Source organism: Oncorhynchus masou, chromosome 1 (genome assembly GCF_036934945.1).
Source record: "Oncorhynchus masou masou isolate Uvic2021 chromosome 1, UVic_Omas_1.1, whole genome shotgun sequence".
Lineage (NCBI taxonomy): Eukaryota > Metazoa > Chordata > Actinopteri > Salmoniformes > Salmonidae > Oncorhynchus > Oncorhynchus masou.
The window spans coordinates 32046344-32059026 of NC_088212.1; the positions used below are offsets into that span (position 1 = coordinate 32046344).

General features: G+C 43.4%; 1 protein-coding gene across 1 annotated transcript in view; it reads left to right on the forward strand.

The window, feature by feature from the left end:
- Positions 1-12683, forward strand: part of LOC135542095 (ankyrin-1-like) — a 169009-nt gene that overhangs the window by 116055 nt on the left and 40271 nt on the right. Inside the window, 19 exon segments of the mRNA XM_064968756.1 lie at positions 550-648; positions 1292-1477; positions 1611-1709; positions 1820-1918; positions 2043-2141; positions 2285-2482; positions 4748-4846; positions 4963-5061; positions 5192-5290; positions 5702-5899; positions 6012-6110; positions 6227-6325; positions 6404-6601; positions 6713-6811; positions 7534-7632; positions 7779-7877; positions 7999-8091; positions 8301-8373; positions 8657-8677. Coding sequence (XP_064824828.1) covers positions 550-648; positions 1292-1477; positions 1611-1709; positions 1820-1918; positions 2043-2141; positions 2285-2482; positions 4748-4846; positions 4963-5061; positions 5192-5290; positions 5702-5899; positions 6012-6110; positions 6227-6325; positions 6404-6601; positions 6713-6811; positions 7534-7632; positions 7779-7877; positions 7999-8091; positions 8301-8373; positions 8657-8677 — 2155 coding nt within the window.

Consider the following 12683-nt stretch of genomic DNA (forward strand, 5'->3'; position numbering starts at 1 on the left):
AGTCAGCACCTCTACTAACATTTTTGGGTGTGCATAAGCTCCTGCATTTGGCCCAACTCCCGATTGAAAAATGATGTCAGGCCATCGTACACTCTTAGAAAAAAGGTGCTCTCGCTAACCTAAAAGGGTTCCCCGTAGGAAAACCCTTTGCAGAACCCTTTTTGGTTCCACGTAGAACCCTTTTGGTTTCAGGTAGAACCCAAAATATTTCTACCTGGAACCAAAAAGGGTTCTCCTATGGAGACAGCCAAAGAACCCTTTTGGAACCCTCTTTTCTAAGAGTGTATTAGCTAAATGCAACTCTGTTAATATCTGTCTGCCTTCTTGTCTTTCTGTGTGCTTGTGTTTCCTCTGTCTGTGTGTGTGTGTGTGTGTGTGTGTGTGTGTGTGTGTGTGTGTGTGTGTGTGTGTGTGTGTGTGTGTGTGTGTGTGTGTGTGTGTGTGTGTGTGTGTGTGTGTGTGTGTGTGTGTGTGTGTGTGTGTGTGTGTGTGTGTGTGTTGTGCTCCTTCCTGTGTGCATGTGTCCATGTGTGTGTCTGTCTGTAACAGAAGGGCTTCACTCCGCTCTACATGGCCGCACAAGAGAATCATCTAGAAGTTGTGAAGTTCCTTTTGGAGAACGGGGCCAATCAAAGCATTCCTACTGAGGTAACAGCCAATCAGCAGATACAGGGTTGCAAAATGCAGGACCTCCCGAGTGGTGCAGGGGTCTAAGGTACTACATCACAGTACTTGAGGCGTCACTACAGCCCCTGGTTTGATCCCAGGCTGTGTGACAGCTGGACGTGACCGGGAGACCCATGAGGCGGCGCACAATTGGCTCAGCGTCGTCAGGGTTAGGGGAGGGTGTGGCCGGCCAGGATTTCCTTGTTCCATCGTGCTCCAGTGACTCCTTGTGGCGGGCCGGGCGCCAGCAAGCTGAAGTATACCATGTTTTGGAGGACGAATGGTTCTCGACCTTCACCTCTCCGAGTACGTAGGGGAGTTGCAGCAATGGGACAAGACTGCAACTACCAATTGGGGAGAAAAAGGGGTTAAAAAGTGTTGCACAAAAAAAAAAACTTTCACCAAATTCCCAGGTTTTTCAGGAATCCAGGTTGGAACATTTCCGGAATCTGGAAGGTTTAAGCAGGAAATTATTCATTTTCGAACTTTACAACACACCTCCTGTACCATTCCCTGTATCGCTTATCAATCCTTTTGACTCTCACTGTCCTTCCCTTCCCCATCTGTCTCTCTGGGTCACTAAACCTTTCTTCGCCTCTGTCTCCACTTCTCTCTCCTCTTTCAGGATGGCTTTACCCCTCTCGCCGTGGCTCTTCAGCAGGGACATGAGAACGTTGTGGCCCTGCTCATCAATTACGGCACCAAGGGCAAAGTTCGCCTCCCAGCGCTGCACATAGCAGCGCGGAACGATGACACGCGCACAGCTGCTGTGCTTCTACAGAACGACCCCAACGCAGACGTCCTGAGCAAGGTAGGTACTCACCGTGTGTTTGTCTTCACTTAGTTTAGTGTGTCCCAGAGCGAGTGGAGGAGACGATACTTTCATATTAGAACACATCAAGGCCTTCAGTATAAGAGCACTGGTCTCCTGTGTGTCCCTACAGACAGGCTTCACACCGCTTCATATCGCTGCACACTACGAGAACCTGAGCGTAGCCCAACTGTTGCTCAACAGAGGAGCCAATGTCAACTTCACCCCTAAGGTAAGTCTGTTCCCCTCTGCCCTAGCATCACTGACAAATTGTATTGTTACCAGTCCCTCAACGGGTCTCTTTCTGGTCTTACTGCTTATCTCCTCTGTAATTCTCTCTAGAATGGCATCACACCTTTGCACATCGCATCCAGGAGGGGGAATGTGATCATGGTACGACTCCTGCTGGACCGAGGGGCACAGATTGATGCCAAGACCAAGGTACTGCACTGCATCCCCTTTGTCTCTCTCTAGTCTCTAGTGTCAAGTCCTGTCCTGTTACACAAATGATACTATATTGCTCTAGACCAGTGGGTAACTGTCCTCTCTCTCTCTCTCGCTCCAGGATGAGTTGACTCCACTGCACTGTGCAGCCAGGAATGGACACGTGAGGATCATTGAGATCCTGTTGGACCAAGGGGCTCCCATCCAGGCCAAGACCAAGGTACACCTAACGCTAACCCACCAAGGCCTGATCCCTGGACAGTTGTGCTCAAATACTGCATGCACACAACACAACAAGTAATGGATTGCATCATCCCTCTCTCTTTCTTTTTCTCTTTCTCTCTCCCCCCCACTCTCCTGCAGAACGGCCTGTCTCCCATCCACATGTCAGCACAGGGGGACCACATGGACTGTGTGAGGCAACTAATGCAATACAATGCTGCAATTGATGACATTACACTGGACCACCTGACCCCCCTGCATGTGGCGGCCCACTGTGGGCACCACCGCATGGCCAAAGTGCTGCTGGACAAGGGAGCCAAACCCAACTCCCGTGCACTGGTCAGTACTACAATCCTACATACAGTTGAAGTCGGAAGTTTACATACACTTAAAAACTTGTTTTTTTAACCACTCCACAAATTTCTTGTTAACAAACTATAGTTTTGGCAAGTTAGGACATCTACTTTGTGCATGACACAAGTCATTTTTCCAACAATTGTTTACAGACAGATTATTTCACTTATAATTCTGTTACGGCTGTCGTCGAAATGAAACCAAGGTGCAGCATGGTAGGCGTACATTTTAAATGTATTTAATGATCACCAACAAAAAAATAAGAAAGATAAATGACACAAAGAATTGTAGTGCTAAACCAGCAACTAACAAAAACAAGATTCCACAACACAAAAAGTGGGAAAAAGGGCTGCCTAAGTATGATTCCCAATCAGAGACAACGATAGACAGCTGCCATAGAATGCCCACCCCAACTCACACCCTGACCTAACCAAATAGAGAAATAAGGTCAGGGCGTGACATATTCACTGTATCACAATTCCAGTGGGTCAGATGTTTGCATACACTAAGTTGACTATGCCTTTAAACAGCTTGGAAACTTACAGAAAATTATGTCATGGCTTTAGAAGCTTCTGTTAGGCTAATGGACATCATTTGAGTCAATTGGAGGTGTACATCTGGATGTATTTCAAGGCCTACCTTCAAACTCAGTGCCTCTTTGCTTGACATCATGGGAAAATCTAAAGAAATCAGCCAAGACCTCAGAAAAAATAGTGTAGACCTCCACAAGTCTGGTTCATCATTGGGAGCAATTTCCAAATACCTGAATGTACCACGTTCATCTGTACAAACAATAGTATGCAAGTATAAAAACCATGGGACCACGCAGCTGTCATACCGCTCAGGAGATGAACGTACTAGTGAGAAAAGTGCAAATCTATCCCAGAACAACAGCAAAGGGCCTTGTGAAGATGCTGGAGGAAACAGGTACGGTTCCTATGACGACGTAACCTGAAACGCCGCTCAGCATGGTAGAAGCCACTGCTCCAAAACCGCCATAAAAAAGACAGACTACGGTTTGCAACTGTGCATGGGGACAAATATCGTACTTTTTGTAGAAATGTCCTATGGTCTGATGAAACAAAAATAGAACTGTTTGGCCATAATGACCATCATTACGTATGGAGGAAAAAGGGGGAGGCTTGCCGAAGAACACCATCTCAACCGTGAAGCACGGTGGTGGCAGCATCATGTTGTGGGGGTGCTTTGCTGCAGGAGGGACTGGTGCACTTCACATAATAAATGGCATCATGAGGGAGGAAAATTACGTGGATATATTGAAGCAACATCTCAAGACATCAGTCGGGAAGTTAAAGCTTGGTCGCAAATGGGTCTTCCAAATGGACAATGACCCCAAGCATACTTCCAAAGTTGTGGCAAAACGGCTTAAGGACAACAAAGTCAAGGTATTGGAGTGACCATCACAAAGCCTTGACCTCAATCCTATAGATAATTTGTTGGAAAACCTGAAAAAGCTTGTGTGAGCAAGGGGGCCTACAAACCTGACTCAGTTTCACCAGCTCTGTCAGGAGGAATGGGACCAAATTTACCCAACTTATTGTGGGAAGCTTGTGGAAGGTTACCTGAAACGTTTGACCCAAGTTAAACAATTTAAAGACAATGCTACCAAATACTATACTATTTGAGTATATGTAAAGTTTTGACCCACTGGGAATGTGATGATAGAAATAAAAGCTGAAGTAAATCATTCTCTCTACTATTAATCTGACATTTCACATTCTTAAAATAAAGTGATGATCTTAACTGACCTAAAATAGGAAATGTTTACCAGGATTAAATGTCAGGAATTGTGAAAAACAGAGTTTAAATGTATTTGGCTAAGGTGTATGTAAACTTTTGACTTCAACTGTAGGTAGGTACAGTTGAAGTCGGAAGTTTACATAAAACTTCTGACCCACTAGTATTGTGATACAGGCAATTATAAGTGAAATAATCTGTCTGTAAACAATTGTTGGAAGAGTTACTTGTGTCATGCACAAAGTAGATGTCCTAACCGGCTTGCCAAAACTATAGTTTATTAACAGGAAATTTGTGGAGTGGTTAAAAAAACTAGTTTTTATGACCCCAACCTAAGTGTAAGTAAACTTCTGACTTCAACTGTATATACAGTACTATGTATTCATTCCACACACACACATACACGCATACACACACACATACACACACACACCTCAGTGTGCAGCTATGTTGAGGTGGTGTGCCTTATTGACCCAGCTGTTGTGTCCTCAGAATGGTTTCACTCCACTTCACATCGCCTGTAAGAAGAACCACATGCGTGTGATGGACCTCTTGCTGAAACACTCTGCTTCCCTAGAGGCTGTGACGGAGGTGAGAGAGATTGGGGCGAGAGAAAGAGATGGAATGTATGCCAGGGAAAGATAAGAGACGGATTCTGCCAAGGAGAGAGGGATGATTGTTTCATTTTCAGTTTTTTCTCTCTCCAGTCTGGCCTGACCCCTTTACATGTGGCCTCGTTCATGGGCCACCGCAAAATAGTCACCATCCTGGTACAGAAGGGAGCTTCTCCCAGCGCTTCCAATGTGGTGAGTCCCCTCCCCATCCATCCACCTCATCATTGACTGCACCAGCTCCCCTGACCCCTTTTCACAATGATTTTGTGTTATGGACTTACACTATTTATACATTTGTGTTTGCCTGATTGTGTGTGAGCAGAAAGTGGAGACTCCTCTCCACATGGCATGTAGAGCTGGACACTATGAGGTGGCAGAGTTCTTACTGACCAATGCAGCGCCGGTAGACGCCAAGGCCAAGGTAATGACTAAACACACACACACACACGCACGCACACACATGCACACACACACACACGCACACACACGCACACACACGCACACGCACGCACACGCACACACACGCACACACACGCACACACACGCACAGGAACGCACGCACGCACACACACACACACGCACAGGCACGCACACACATGCACACACACACACGCACGCACGCACACACACGCACGCACACACACACACACACACACACACGCGCACAGGCACACACACACACGCACACACATGCACACACACACACGCACACACACACACAAACACAATCAGAAAAACGTTAAATTCGCTTGCTAGTTCCCCACATGACTCCCAACACCAAATGTCTGTACCTCTCCTCCCTCTCTCCTGTCCTCCGCCCCACCCTGTCCAGGATGACCAGACACCGCTCCACTGTGCATGTCGGATGGGCCACAAGGAGCTGGTTAAGCTGCTGCTGGAGCACAAGGCCAACCCCAACTCCACCACCACATCCGGACACACACCCCTCCACATCGCTGCCCGTGAGGGACACGCTCAGACCACACGCATCTTACTGGACATGGAAGCCCAGCATACCAAGATGACCAAGGTACAGTATTTTGTCCAATGCACACACACTCTAATCTCTCTGGATCTTTCTCTATGTGGGCCTGTGTGCTCTCCCCAATGTCTCTCTATCTCTATCTGGGATGTCTCTGCAGAAAGGCTTCACTCCTCTCCATGTGGCTTCAAAATATGGCAAAGTGGATGTGGCAGAGCTGCTGCTGGAAAGAGGGGGCAACCCTAATGCTGCTGGCAAGGTAAGGGTTGTAGAACACAGGGAGGAGGGAAGAACAGGGGTGTGTGGAGGGAATGGCCAAAGGGTATTTTGAGATTGAAGGATGCTATTATATGTGTGTGTCTCCTTTACCTTCAGAATGGTCTGACTTCTCTCCATGTGGCTGTCCATCATGACAATCTGGACGTGGTTAACCTGCTGGTCAGCAAGGGAGGCTCCCCACACAGTGCAGCTAGGGTGAGAGACCAGGCAAACACACACACACACAAATATAATTGTACTATACACTAATACTCCTTTGGTTCTCTGTTTTAGAATGGCTACACCCCTCTCCACATAGCATCGAAGCAGAACCAGGTGGAGGTTGCTAGCAGCCTGCTGCAGTACGGTGCCTCGGCCAACGCCGAGTCCCTTCAGGGGGTCACGCCCCTCCACCTGGCTGCTCAGGAGGGCCGGCCTGACATGGTCGCCCTGCTCATCTCCAAACAGGCCAACGTCAACCTGGGAAACAAGGTGAGGAGTCAGGAACTGATACATGGAAGGAGTTAGGATTATTTGGGTGAGTGCTGTTAGTTCTGCTATAACAAGATGCCTTATCTTTGCCCCTGGCTCCTCTCCCCTCAGAGTGGACTGACTCCTCTCCACCTAGTGGCACAGGAAGGCCACGTGGGCATCGCTGATATCCTGGCTAAGCAGGGGGCATCAGTGTATGCTGCCACACGGGTAAGACCACACTCCTGTTGACTTCTGGGACAAGGCAAGGGACACAACAGTATCATTGATCAATAGCTCCCAGCGACATATACTGTACATCAGGACTCTGTTAACACTTTTAATTGTTAGAGCATTTCAGTAGATGATTGGCTATTGCAGTAGATATTTGCATTCTATCATACATGAAATCTCCTCCTTTGTGCCAGGTTGTAGAGAGTTGGTATAAAGTACACACTCCTACCTCATCATGACATGCACACTGTTACAGTTTGTTATCTGAGGCTGATCTTGAATTCAGGGAATGTTAATGCACGGCCAGTATGGTAACAGTAACAGTGCTACATGATGAACGATGGGGGCTCCGTGGCAGATAGAGTGTCTGAGACATGACCCTTCCTCTCCTTGGTATAAATAGCCACTGACTGCTTCTCCTGGCTCAGGGTTAAGATACCAACATCAATAATAATAATAAACAACACCCAACTACCCTCAGAGCAGGAGCCTCCATGGTTCACTAGACAACATCACCCGAAAACTCGGTGTATCAACCGCAGAGCTTGTAGGGTAAAGGGGACACACACTATAGATATTGTGTGGTGTGTATGTGTTGAATTTGTAATCATATGACCTCGTGTTTAGATAGCTATCCAGTTGTTAGTGTGTGCTAGTTGTATTTGATACTGATGGGGTCCTACTCTGTGTTTCTGTCCCACGTCATGTCTCTGTTTCAGATGGGATACACCCCTCTCCATGTTGCCTGTCACTATGGCAATGTAAAGATGGTGAAGTTCCTCCTGCAGCAGCAGGCCAATGTCAACAGCAAGACTAAGGTGAGCACCTCCCTCTGGATGCCAATGGAACACTCTCCCTAAATGCATTGTTAACCGTAAAGCGCAGTAGTATGAACTGGCTATGTGATGTGATTATTTTCACTGTGTCTGGTCAGTATGTTAATGATTGTGTCTCTGTCTCTCAGGTTGGTTACACTGCCCTGCACCAGGCAGCCCAACAGGGCCACACAGACATCGTTACCTTACTGCTCAAACATGGAGCCCAGCCGAACGAGGTCGCTACTGTACGCACCACTGCCTTTCACTCCCTTTCAGTCCTCCACCTCATCCGTCATCCTCCTCCAACACTCCATCATCCGTTCAACGACTCGCTTTCAGTCTATCTCCTCTCTCTCTCTCTGTTAGAACGGTACGTCAGCCCTGTCCATCGCCAAGCGGTTGGGGTACATCTCTGTAATCGACGTTCTCAAACTGGTTACTGAGGAGACAGTTTCCATGGTGAGGAGTAAATAAGTACCACTGTTGATCATCTTAGTCTGTTTAGAAGTACTTTTTGGTGTTGTCAAATATCTTCCACTAAAGATTTTTATGTCCCTCTTGATGCAGACATTATATACATTTTGAGTAGTTTGTACTCCTTCTATGCTGCTCTTTATTCCGTCTTTAACCTGTCTCTCTTCTCTCTCTTCTCCCATTCTCTCCCTCAGACCACCACAGAGAAACATCGTATGAGTTTCCCAGAAACAGTGGATGAGATATTGGACGTATCAGAGGATGAAGGTACACAGCACTTACAATACGTTACAGACAGAACACAAGAAGACAGATTCAGTCCTGAACACACTTTCTCCTCCTTTTAGCCAGATAGAAGATGTATTTAACTTTCATTTCTTATTAATAGTGAGATTATAGCTATACAAATACCTCGTTACATTTTATGGCTCAATTAGTTGCCAGTCCATTCTATAAAAAAAAACATCTCTACACTTTGAATAGACTTATTATAAATGATTTGTAACTGTGCACAGCCTCCTAAAATATGCCTCTTTTGATTGTTTTTTAGGAATTGCACAGCTAACCATAGGTATGACTGTCTCCTTCTCTCTTCTCTGTGCGGTGCTCATAGGTCATCTTAGAGTGTGTGGCTCCATTTCAAGCTTGTGGCGTCTTTCTCTCCACCTCTCTTTCTCTCCACCTCTCTTCTTCTCTACCTGGTCCTTTTGCGACTTTCTCTCTCTCCTGATGCTCACTGTGGTGCATCCATTTTATGGCTCCATGTCTGTAACCTTTCTTTATCCCTCCAGTAACATAGACCTGACTCTCAGTCACTAACCCAAGATCAGATGTATTCTATCTCTCTCCATGTCACTGGGGCTGGGGGCTGGGGGCTGGAGGCTGGGGGTGACTGTCCTCACCAGCCTACTGGGTGAAACAGCACAGCCTACTGTACAGTAAGAGAAAAGCCCTGTAGTGGAGGTTGTCCACTAACCCATTAAGTGTATCAAACCATTAACTACGTTAAAAAATTTGCGAAAGCTGCTCTACTGTATCAACATCCAATATGTTACTGTATCAACATCCCAAGATGTTACTGTATCAACATCCAAGATGTTACTGTATCAACATCCAAGATGTTACTGCACTGTATCAACATTCCAAGATGTTACTGTATCAACATTCCAAGATGTTACAGTACTGTATGAACATTACAAGATGTTACTGTATCAACATTACAAGATGTTACTGTATCAACATTCCAAGATGGTACTGTATCAACATTCCAAGATGGTACTTTATCAACATCCAAATATGTTACTGTATCAACATCCAAGATGGTACTGTATCAACATCCCAATATGTTACTGTATCAACATCCCAAGAGTTACTGTATCAATTTCCAAGATGTTACTGTAGCAACATCCAAGATGTTACTGTATCAACATTCCAAGATGTTACTGTATCAACATCCAAGATGTTACTGTACTGTATCAACATTCCAAGATGGTACTGTATCAACATTCCAAGATGTTACTGTACTGTATCAACATCCAAGATGTTACTGTATCAACATTCCAAGATGGTACTGTATCAACATTCCAAGATGGTACTGTATCAACATCCCAAGATGTTACTGTATCAACATCCAAGATGTTACTGAAACAACATCCAAGATGTTACTGTACTGTATCAACATTCCAAGATGTTACTGTACTGTATCAACATCCAATACAATATGTTACTGTATCAACATTCCAAGATGGTAATGTATCAACATCCCAAGATGTTACTGTATCAACATCCAAGATGTTACTGAAACAACATCCAAGATGTTACTGTACTGTATCAACATTCCAAGATGTTACTGTACTGTATCAACATCCAGTATCTTACTGTATCAATATCCCAAGATGTTACTGTATCAACATCCAATATGTTACTGAAACAACATCCAAGATGTTACTGTACTGTATCAACATTCCAAGATGCTACTGTACTGTATCAACATTTCAAGATGGTACTGTATCAACATCCAAGAGTTTACTTTATCAACATTCCAAGATGTTACTGTATCAACATTCCAAGATGTTACTGTACTGTATCAACATTCCAAGATGTTACTGTACTGTATCAACATTCCAAGATGTTACTGTATTGTATCAACATTCCAAGATGTTACTGTACTGTATCAACATCCCAAGATGTTACTGTATTAACATTCCAAGATGGTACTGTATCAACATTCCAAGATGTTACAGTACTGTATCAACATTCCAAGATGTTACTGTATCAACATTCCAAGATGTTACTGTACTGTATCAATATTCCAAGATGGTACTGTATCAACATCCAATATGGTACTGTATCAACATCCCAATGTTTTACTGTATCAACATCCCAAGATGTTACTGTATCAATACCCAAGATGTTACTGTAGCAACATCCAAGATGGTACTGTATCAACATCCCAATATGTTACTGTAGCAACATCCAAGATGTTACTGTATCAACATTCCAAGATGTTACTGTATCAACATTCCAAGATGTTACTGTACTGTATCAAAATTCCAAGATGTTATTGTACTGTTTCAACATCCAAGATGTTACTGTATCAAAATTCCAAGATGTTATTGTACTGTATCAACATTCCACGATGGTACTGTATCAACAATCCAATATGTTACTGTATCAACACTGCAAAATGTTACTGTACTGTATCAACATCCAATATGTTACTGTAGCAACATTCCAAGATGGTACTGTATCAACATCCAAGATGTTACTGTATCAACATCCAAGATGTTACTGAAACAACATCCAAGATGTTACTGTACTGTATCAACATTCCAAGATGTTACTGTACTGTATCAACATCCAATACAAAATGTTACTGTATCAACATTCCAAGATGGTACTGTATCAACATCCCAAGATGTTACTGTATCAACATCCAAGATGTTACTGAAACAACATCCAAGATGTTACTGTACTGTATCAACATTCCAAGATGTTACTGTGCTGTATCAACATCCAATATCTTACTGTATCAATATCCCAAGATGTTACTGTATCAACATCCAATATGTTACTGAAACAACATCCAAGATGTTACTGTACTGTATCAACATTCCAAGATGTTACTGTACTGTATCAACATTTCAAGATGGTACTGTATCAACATCCAATATGGTACTGTATCAACATCCCAATGTTTTACTGTATCAACATCCCAAGATGTTACTGTATCAATACCCAAGATGTTACTGTAGCAACATCCAAGAGGTTACTGTATCAACATCCAAGATGTTACTGTACTGTATCAACATTCCAAGATGGTACTGTATCAACATTCCAAGATGTTACTGTACTGTATCAACATCCAAGATGTTACTGTATCAACATTCCAAGATGTTACTGTACTGTATCAACATTCCAAGATGGTACTGTATCAACATCCAAGATGTTACTGTATCAACATTCCAAGATGTTACTGTACTGTATCAACATTCCAAGATGGTACTGTATCAACATTCCAAGATGTTACTGTACTGTATCAACATCCAAGATGTTACTGTATCAACATTCCAAGATGGTACTGTATCAACATTCCAAGATGGTACTGTATCAACATCCCAAGATGTTACTGTATCAACATCCAAGATGTTACTGAAACAACATCCAAGATGTTACTGTACTGTATCAACATTCCAAGATGTTACTGTACTGTATCAACATCCAATACAATATGTTACTGTATCAACATTCCAAGATGGTAATGTATCAACATCCCAAGATGTTACTGTATCAACATCCAAGATGTTACTGAAACAACATCCAAGATGTTACTGTACTGTATCAACATTCCAAGATGTTACTGTACTGTATCAACATCCAATATCTTACTGTATCAATATCCCAAGATGTTACTGTATCAACATCCAATATGTTACTGAAACAACATCCAAGATGTTACTGTACTGTATCAACATTCCAAGATGTTACTGTACTGTATCAACATTTCAAGATGGTACTGTATCAACATCCAAGAGTTTACTCTATCAACATTCCAAGATGTTACTGTATCAACATTCCAAGATGTTACTGTACTGTATCAACATTCCAAGATGTTACTGTATTGTATCAACATTCCAAGATGTTACTGTACTGTATCAACATCCCAAGATGTTACTGTATTAACATTCCAAGATGGTACTGTATCAACATTCCAAGATGTTACAGTACTGTATCAACATTCCAAGATGTTACTGTATCAACATTGCAAGATGTTACTGTACTGTATCAACATTCCAAGATGGTACTGTATCAACATCCAATATGGTACTGTATCAACATCCCAATGTTTTACTGTATCAACATCCCAAGATGTTACTGTATCAATACCCAAGATGTTACTGTAGCAACATCCAAGATGGTACTGTATCAACATTCCAAGATGTTACTGTATCAACATTCCACGATGGTACTGTATCAACATCCAAGATGTTACTGTATCAAAATTCCAAGATGTTACTGTATCAAAATTCCAAGATGTTATTGTACTGTATCAACATTCCACGATGGTACTGTATCAA